Source organism: Montipora foliosa, chromosome 2 (assembly GCF_036669935.1).
Source record: "Montipora foliosa isolate CH-2021 chromosome 2, ASM3666993v2, whole genome shotgun sequence".
Lineage (NCBI taxonomy): Eukaryota > Metazoa > Cnidaria > Anthozoa > Scleractinia > Acroporidae > Montipora > Montipora foliosa.
This window is the reverse complement of record NC_090870.1, coordinates 22623427-22633426: the sequence shown is the minus strand read 5'-3', so window position 1 is coordinate 22633426 and position 10000 is coordinate 22623427. Positions and strand designations below refer to the sequence as shown.

At 39.1% G+C, this 10000-nt stretch overlaps 1 protein-coding gene across 2 annotated transcripts in view; it reads left to right on the top strand.

The window, feature by feature from the left end:
* The window catches only part of LOC137992680 (nuclear cap-binding protein subunit 1-like), a 62421-nt gene that overhangs the window by 10772 nt on the left and 41649 nt on the right, over window positions 1–10000 (top strand). For both annotated transcript variants that reach the window (XR_011121735.1, XM_068838160.1), the window contains exons 3-7: window positions 5016–5116; window positions 5492–5576; window positions 5834–5905; window positions 6120–6227; window positions 7453–7500. Coding sequence is in view for 1 of the 2 variants with exons in the window: in XM_068838160.1 (XP_068694261.1) it covers window positions 5016–5116; window positions 5492–5576; window positions 5834–5905; window positions 6120–6227; window positions 7453–7500 (414 nt within the window). In the remaining variant the exon portion in view is untranslated. The remainder of the gene's footprint in view (window positions 1–5015; window positions 5117–5491; window positions 5577–5833; window positions 5906–6119; window positions 6228–7452; window positions 7501–10000) is intronic.

The following is a 10000-nucleotide window of genomic DNA, read 5'->3' as shown; positions in this document are numbered from 1 at the left end:
CTCCAACAGCTGAAGTAAGACTTGATCCACTGTCTCGGATTCTTCCGGTTTTGCTTGTCGAAACTGGTGTCGCTGAAAAGGAATGTTGACCTGATCAATAAAGAATGGAACATCTAGATAATTTTATACACCTCATGGCTTTCGTATACTTGCAATCTCTTTCTGGAACCGGTCCTGGGTCAGTCAGGGTGTCGAAAATATCCTGGACGTCTTGCCAAGCACAGTAAACGAGCAATGCTATCCTCTAAGAATCATTTGTAACGCCTTCAAGAAAGAACTCGAAGGAATGTTTCCGGGGTCGCCATTTACATGTAGGACCAACGCTACATGTAGTTGGGTTGCCTTTGCAGTTGAACAGGCTTATGTTTCCAAATTTGATGTTTACTGGCATTTTCCAGTATTTATGTTTTCTGGGAATCTATTGACAATTGATTTTATCCTTGTCGCCAGTTGTAACACTCTTTCATTCACATTTAAGCGTTATTCAAACGATATAACTCCTAACTTTTTGTCTTTGTGCCACTCTGCCATTTTCATCCAAAAACTATCCCGTAATATGTTTTCCAGGCAGCTACAGGCAGCACATGCGAAAGGGTGCCATGCAAAAACTGTTATTCCAAGGGTTGCACACCATTGCAGAGGAACTTGCACATGGTTCCGTGAAGGAACCAATCTGAGGGTCAGGCGGTGGCTGCAAACTTGTGAGTACTCCATCATAAGCCATCCAGGCATTGCCTTGGACTTTGCAGAATATGTGCAAATCCAAAAGGTTGTAAAGAGTTAAATTGCGCCATCTCAAAGGGAAATGAGTTGTGAGTATTAAAGAAAAGATGAAAACGGCTTGTGACCAGGCAATGATATCTTCAATTTTGTGCTTGAGACGCTTGGCAGAAGACATTAACTTAAAGATAATTCTACTGGCAAGAAGGAGCTGAGGCTCTGACTCACTTTCCCTCAAGTTGACTGAGAGAAAGTTTGGCAAGATAGACAGAGTTTCCAGTAATAATCTATTTACAAGACTAGTACATAACCAGTGAGAATACGCGCCCAATAATGAACGGCTGCTGAAGGGATGGCAAGAAGGGCAGGGACGATGATCTGAGGGAACAAGATGAAGCACTTGGTACTTGGTGTGAACAAGCTCACAGGCTAACTGAGCGATGACATTGTTGGAAAGGTGAACATATTAATGGAAGAAGGAACCAAAATAGGCCTACATGTACCTGTGCCTGGAGAAGCTGGTAATTGTGCAGTAGAAGAGGCCACTGGCAAGCAGCGGCCCGGAAAAGAAAAACTGGACGTAGCCAAAGGTGTAGTGGCCGGTAAGGATAAAGCTGTGGCCTGATCAAATTGAGGTGTCCTGGCCGAGTCAAGCTACTAGCGGGCAAAATGTGTTGACAGTGGAAGCAGTTAATAATTCTCCAGATAAACTGTGCACAGTACTACATGTAGCTGAGCCTGCTGAAGAAGAACTTGATGTGGAAAGTTCAGGACTAATGGAAGAAAGATCCGAGTTTGAGTTTTCTGGATCAGTGGCCATGTTAAAATAAGTGCTCTTGAAACCTGTAAGCAAATGAACTTAAGAAGTAGGGCTTTCCTTTTTAAGGAAATAAGCATAAGAGCAAATGAAGAACCTGAGGCCAAAAAGAAGCAAGCAAACAAAAAAAGCACATGGTAATGCCCCTGAACAGCATTTATTTAAAACATGATTAAAAAGTTCAGCAAAGCTGATATGGTCGTGTACAATTACGGGTAATAAAATTAGAGCTAATTAATTACAATAAAACTAATATAAGAACTTGACATATTTACAAATAATTTTATGTGGCTTAAAAGAACACCTTTTTAAAAGCATCAATGTTGCAAATTGATCTCATTTGGTTTTCCAAGGCATTCCACAGAATAATTGACTTATAAGAAAGAGTATGCTTTCTTGATCATATCAGTCCTAGTAACCATAACCATTTCCATTTTCCTCCTGAAATCGTATCTGCTTTCATACTTTACAAAAAGACAGCTCATGGGACATGGTAAAAGATGATAATAAGCCTGATGCGCTAGAATTAGTAATCATTTCTCGTACATAGTCTCCAAGGTATTCCATTTTGCTATGGCAAGAACCGCCTTGCTTGGCGTACACCAAGTAAAAACGATTAATGGGTGTCAATTTGTCACGTCCACTGAGCAGCATAATTATATTCGGTCTTAGTAGGATGGGGAGTGAGACAGTTCTCACAACACCATGTATATAATTATTTAACTTGGAAGCCACCAGATCAAAAGTAGGAGGCGAGACATAAACAGTGGTATCGTCTGCGTACATGTGAAGCTGTGGGTCGCCATCTATACCCTCAGTGATACTGGGCAGGTCATTACAGAAGAGGGAAAACAGTGTGGGGCGCAGCACCGACCCTTGTGGTACACCAAAACTAACTGGCATAGCTTGAGATTGACACCCATTAATCGTTATTACTTGTGTTCTTCGAGAGAGATAATCCCTTATCCACCACCATAAATCCCCAGCTACACCAAGACTCTGAAGTTTTCGAAGCAAAATGGAGTGGGGACTTGCATCAAATGCCTTACAAAAGTCAACGAATATCATGCCTACAACATATTTCATGTTGAGTGCTTGTCTCCAGTCATGCGTTATCTTCACTAGCAACAGCCCGGTGGAATGACCCTTTTTGTACGCCCACTGATGAGGGTTTCCAAGTCCCTGTCCTGTGACATGCGTGATAATAGTTGACGCCACCACTGACTCCATCAATTTTCCAGGCACAGTTAGAAGCAAAATGGTCCTATAATTATGCTTATCAGTTTCATCGTCACTTTTCTGGAGAGCTGAAATATTTGCAGCCTTCCATGTAGCCGGTACAGTGTTGCAAGTGGCGCTTGTATTGAATACAGACAACAAAGATGGAATAATTGAGTCACCAGCAAACTTTAAAAGTTTTGGTGCAACACTGTCGGGTCCCGAGGCTTTATCGGCTTTCAACTTAGCCATCGAGCTGACAATATCCTCATACGATAAATTTATGTTCATAACACAAGGCGTGACGGTGGGAATATGAACGTTGCTTTGAGTCAAGTTGGTATTCAGCAATTAGTTGGCCAGTTTTTCGCCAATAGTTGAAAAGTGCTCATTCAGTATGTTGGCCTTGTCCAGGTCAGAGGTACATGTAACAACTTTTCCATCCGCATTTCTGATCCCTAATATCAGGGCAATTGATTTGCCGTTTGTCGCATTTCTTACCAGTCTCCAATAGGATTTACAATCCTTCACTTCATTAAACAGTTCCAAATAGTACTTGCTCTTAGACAGCCTTACTTCCGTGGTCACTCTATTCCGTAACACCCGATACTCAGCCCACAGATTTGGATCACCCAGACGTTGTGCCTTTTTAAGCGCTTTAAAACGTTTATTCATCAAATGCTGTATTTGAGATGTTATCCAAGGTACCGAGACACTCCTAATTTTAACTTCCTGTAAGGGGCATGCACCTGACAGATATCATTGAACATGAGTGACCACGCCCAATAGCAATCGTCCGGATCATCAAACACGGAACAGACTGACCACGGCGCATTCTCGATATCCTTCACAAATGCTGCTTGGTCAAATCTCTTAAAGGTGTGGGCTCTGACTATTTTAGGAGGCGGCCTTTTTATTTTGGACCATATTGTAGCAAGGACTAACTTATGATCTGAGATTCCCAACTCAGTTGTTTTAATAGTTCCCTTGATAATCTCCGGCGTACTGGTAATAACCAAGTCAATCAGGGTCTGTGTGTCACTTGTAACTCTTGTTGGCTGATTTTTGTCGTTCATTACACTATAGTTAAATTGCTGCAGTATATCTTGTAATTTCCTACCGGTGTATGATTTAACCCCCTATTTCTGTCCCTTCTAACAATCTTATAGTTGTCCACATGTAATTGCTTGTCCAATATGTTCTCGTCTAAGAAGGTTTCAGTTATTGCTAAAATGTCTAAGCGGCACACTTTAAGTAAAAGTCTGATTTCATCCATCTTATTTCTCAAGCCTCGAACATTCAATTGTGCTACACTGAAATTATTTGAGCCATGGTTGATTTCAATCGCAAATTTCATTAAATAATCTTCACCTTCCATAGATATGCCTTGCCATCCAGGGTTTAGTTCAACATCACCAGAGAGTTTGCATAGTACGAAGCTCTGCTTGAACTCCAGGAACCCTTTAGTCTACAACAAAAACTGCCAGGAGCCGCAGGCTTGAAATTGAAGTTGAAGTTACCAAAAGTCTGGAGACAAATATCACCCTCAATTGCTGAATTTAGCATTTCTAATACAAACAAAGCAATGTACCAATGAGAAGGATACTTACATGTAGCTGCATTATGAATGATATTTAAATGCGTTAAAACCAAGCCTAAAAGTAGGAAACTTCTTGTAACTGTGGAGCTGTAGCAAAGCGTGACCACCATGACCGCAAGTGGTGCAAACCTCCCTGGAGTCCCCCGAAATATCCCAGGCAAACTGCTACATTGGCTTGGTTTTAACTTTGCCTAAATTTTTTTTTACGCATGATGCCGTGTCACGTTTGTGGGAGTCCATTGATCTCACTAGCCCTGCTCCCAAATCGGTCAAGTTATGTTATTACAACTTACAAAGTACGGTGTACAGTAATTTAATTGGTTTGCTGCCCATGATTACTGTACCATGATTGGTCGGTACTGTAATTTACGGATCCTCGTTTTCTTTCCCATAGACTTATGGCCCGAACGCTTTGTGCTTGGGCCATAAAGCAGTGGGAAAAAACTTGGTCGGTAACTTAAAGAACGGACCTCAAACTTGGTTAGTAAGAGGTATTTACAGTGTATTCATGGTTATGATAATAATATTGTTGCAACAAATATGTAACAATTCGGCTTCGCCTCATGGGCTATTGACCCGTAGCCCTTGCGGGCGAAGGGTCTAATTGTTAAATAGTCTCAACCCTTGTTATTTGACATATCTCCTTTTTCTTAAATGCAGAGTACATCATCACTGGAAAGCAATTTAGAAGGGCTTGCTAGTGTTCTGGAAGCTGATTTGCCTAATTACAAAGAGAGAATCCTCAAGATTATTTGCACTTGGTGAGAAGAGAATTTGGATTGCAATGACCTGAACGTTCTCATTTTATTCATGTAAATCTATGAAACTTCATGCATCACTAAAAAGCACTTCCATGACCTTTTTGGCCAGCGTTGATTTCCCTATTGTTCACACAGTTGTCATATTTTTGTGACTTTTTGACTTAGTCTAGGAGTCTTGTTGTGACTTAACTTGCATTAGTTCCAATTATTTTCATGATTTTGATAAGACATGCATCTGCAAAAAAAGTTGTCAAAGGTATTGTACAATACATGCCATGTTATGGTGAATTTGAAGTTCCCTTCATTGTTACTAAAAATGCATTTTTGCTTCTTTTCTTTTTCATGGCAATTCTAATCATAAGCATTTTTTTTAAGTGCTTCAAATCTACCAGAAAAAATAACTGTGTACAGTACACTGGTGGGACTTCTGAATGCAAAAAATTACAGTTGTGGAGAGGAGGTGCGTGTCTAAAAGATATTGCTACATATACATGTATTTATACTACCCTATTGCATGAAATATCAATCAGTTATGACGCAACCTTCCATTTCCCACTCTAAATCAGTGTTGTGGTTTGCAGATTGTAAGTTCCTTTTAGAGGACGTAATTTTATGTTAATGCTCCTGTGATATTTCCCTTGTAGGGAACAGTGTAGGATAGTTTTCCTCAAAGAGTTGTTTTCTTGATTAAGAAATGTTATTTTTAATTGTTTCAAGTTTTTAGACATGATCCTGGAGAATCTCAAGGATGTTCTTGTGGCTGCCCAATTTGATAGAGCAAGGTTAATGGTGGGTAATTTTTAATTTATTTTGTTATTTGTACTTGTAAAATATAGTACAATCAACTAATGTAGTTTTCTTCTTAATTCTCTCTCCTCTCCAGTGTAGTGCAGGACACCACCCTGTTTTTGTCCACTTCTTGTTTTTCATTTACATGTAGCTTGAATGATATGCTGCTACTAAATGCATGAGTAAACATTGTGGAGTGTATCTTTTTTTGAAGGTGCGATTTCTTGCTGATCTGGTTAACTGCAGAGTCCTAATGCCTAGTGCACTATTAGAGTTTTTTAACTTGTTAATAGCTGCAACAATGGAGGATGATATTCCACAGGTAATTTACAACATGCCTTACATGTGGGACAATGCAAACGTTCTGTACTAATTCAAATAAATTATGGTTAATTATAGGATGTTATTATAATATTGTACACATGTATCAGCTGGGCAGTTTACTGGTATTTTTTTTTTTTTACAGTTTCGTTTTTCTTTCTTTCTTGGGAAGTGAAATCTGTACTTATCTTTTCAACTGCTTTAAATTTCCTTTTGCAAATTTGCACTTCAGTTTTCCTGTGGGAACATTTTTTAATGCTTGCTTTGATGCAAATATAACAACCCACAAAATATGAGCTATTGCTTTGTCTGGATGGTTCAATACTTTCAGGTGGCACTTACATGTACCAACATTACAGTACTACCTGTAGCTTAAGAAAAAGTAATCCTGGCACTTATCTGGACAACAAATGTCTCTGAAAAATTCAGGCGGATTCAATGGTGCTGATAAAAAGTGAATGTCATCTCCTCCCAGGCTGAAACAAAATTTGAGTTCTTAACAATTTTCTTGTTTAAAATTAAACAATTTTATTGAAACTACTTGATTTCTCAACACTCTGCAAGATTCAGTTACTGGTACTCTGTTTGACACAGTTTGCCAAGGCCTTTAAATGGTTTCAAGATGAATTGAAATGAAAACGTATTACCATTCTTTACTCTCAAAATCAAGTGTCTCACCAAAAGCCTGCACAGAAAAATGTAGGGTCTTTTTTCTTCCACATGCTAGATCTAAATCACGCTGTTCTGGATACTAATCTAGCAAGCCAGCTCTGCTCACAAAATTCACTGTGGAATTATAAGAAAAATAAAGACCCAAAATCTTAAGCACCGCCATAGAAACCTTAATCATGATACATGTACCTCAGTCTGTAAGCAATATTCATTTGATTCATGGATGTACATTGTAGTTACTTGTAGTTGAAGTATTACATTACTTCTACATGTATAATAAGAAATTAAGTCCTATTCTAATTGTTTTGCAAGCTCCTTTTTTTTTATATGCACTGTGTAAAACTCAAAACTACTACAACCCTTGTGAATTCAAAACCAAAACACTGAACAGCTGCTTTGTGTTAATTAATGCATAGAAATTCTTTTTGCCTGGATCCATTCTTGAAACCTTTCCTGACAATTGTTACATGTAGCAAGCTACTCAGTCTTTCCCAGACAAGAAGGCGAATATCAATCATTTCATTTCATCTCAAAAATTGGTTTATCTCCAATAGGTTCGTTCTGACTGGTTTGCTTACACAGTTTTGTCATCATTACCTTGGGTAAGAGCTCCTTATGTGATATTTTAGTATCTTAGCAGAGCACCATGGGTAAGATTTTTTGGGAAATCTATCCATGTGCGAAATTTTGATTATGACGTCAGCGTACACCTGTCCGCCCGCACGTACAGACTGTCAGGGTGGAGGTGGGGAGGCAGGACAGCCTCTGGGGAAGGGAGTGTTCGGGCAATTTTCCTTGGCGGGAAATCATGTGGCAGCTTGCATTTGGCAACTCACACTTTTCTGGCGGGAAATGATATTAGTGAGGGGCAACGGGATAAAGATTAAAGATCACTAGAGAAGAGGAGACGAAATTTGAGAAAATAATTTTAAGTGAAAAAAGCCTTGAGAGAAGCCAAGGAAGGAGAAGAAGATAAAATTTAAATGAAGAACACCGTAAAGGTGAGAGAAGAAGAGCGAGAAAAACACTAATTTACAACGGTTGGCTTTAAGGTAAGTGCATGTTTCCCATTTTTAATGCATGCCTGGCTGCCTCACATATTTTGTAAAACTTGCTAAAAAAAACGAAGAAGGCCTGAATCGTTTGCAATTCCGTGTTGACAGAGAGTCTGGCATATTTCAACCATCACATTTCTGCACATGGTGCTCATGCAAGAGTCTTGAGCAGTCTTCTTTATCATCTTCTGTTCATCGAATGTAACCTCGCTATTAAACATTGAAACTGAAAATACTTGTCTTACCCACAACTTTAGCACTTTAACGTAATGAACATTGTTTCTACCCAACTTTGACATTTGATTTAGCTTATTCTGGAATTTCTTCATTCAGCACAGTTTTTCCATATATTTGTTAATTACAACAAGAACGTGAACGGAACATTCGAAGCTTAGTAACCAGGCATTAGATCGGACGCAAAAATGGAAAACTGGACACCAGAAGCAGCATGTTTTTTTTTTAACCTGCATGAAACATTGCCCAGTGTAACTGGGTCTTTATTACATGTATTTTGTTCGTCAGTAGTTGACACAAGACTATTTTGTCCGACAAATTTGCTATCAAAGTGCTAAACAGCGAAGAAACAGTGGGCCATCTACCACGCAAATACTTCAGAATAGCATTTTTCTCTCACTCTTGGAGGATCGATTCACAACACCTTTTTCAAATGTTCCACAGATAAGCCACACCCCCAATTTCTAGTGACTATTTTTGGAAAAAAGGTGCGGCTTATCTGTGGGTTTTTACGGTAGTAAGATTTTTTCTGTTGTTCTAAACTGAAGAGAGAGGCAGTGTGGCCCAGTGGTTAGGGCGCTTGCCTTGAGATCCGGAGATCCCGGGTTCAAGACCCGCTCTAACCACTCGATGAGTTTGTTTCTGGTAGTCCCTGGTTCAACTTCCTAGCTGCACTTGTAAATAGCCAACTGGTTTGCCTCCGGCCAGTTGGGATTCTTAACAGTTGTAATTGTTGTTTTCTGTTGTTTCGTTGATTGTGTTTCATTGGCCCTGAAAAGCCCCTATGGGGAGCGGTCAATTAAGTATGTATGTATGTATGTATGTATGTATGTATGTATGTATGTGTAAAGATTATCAGTCAAACAGAAAATGTTGTGAAAGAGATTACTGTGCATGTAATTTCGGTTTTAGTTATTGATTAAAATAATTGTTGTTTCTTGTTGGAAAGGCTTGTTTGTTTACTGCTGTCAGCTCAGACGTGTTAGATCACTGTAAACTGTATACACTAATGATGATTAATTTTGTGCTTTATGCAGAAGCATAATTATTTCCATATACACTATATTGCTATCAGGGGTTAGAAAGGGGAGCTCCACTTTTAGGCTTCGCTAAATCTATTCATTAAAAACTGAACTACGGACATCAGATTTCAAGCATTTTCATTGGCTGACACCGCACACAGGCCATAAGTTCGTATAGTTGCTGTACCTAATGTGGTCAAGGAACACATCTGCAATAAAGCAAGCTGAAAATATTTTTGGTTGACAAAAGCTATTTTGGACCAGAATTGGCCAAGGCAGAAATTGATGCTTTAGTCGACAACACATGGAAGAGTTGTTGATCCTGGAGTTTCTAATAAAACAATTATTCTACATCTAGATAAACAATGAGCATTGTTTATCTATCACTTCATGTCCAGGGTGCCCCATAGAATAATTGTTAGATATTATTGCTGGTGGTGATCTGGGGTGAATGAAGTGTGTCTGGCAGTTGGTTAGGGAAGTGAATGTGATAATTATGCTTAAACTTTATCTTGGCTTGGGGTTGAGCTAAAGAGATTTTCAGGTTGGTTAAAAGAGGTGTGACCTTTGTTTGGGGGAGGGGGGGGGGGGTCAAGAAAGACTAAAGGTGTCGAAGCAAATCCCCATTCCTCTTTCTACATGTTCGAAGACATGGTTCCATATGCTGTAAAAAACAAATTACCTTATGAAATTTTATAATCTTGTTTTTTTTTGGCAGTCCTGGAAGTCAGGGCTCCAAGTTTTGTGTACTGTACATTCTCTGCACTTGATTTTTAAGAGATATGATGTTC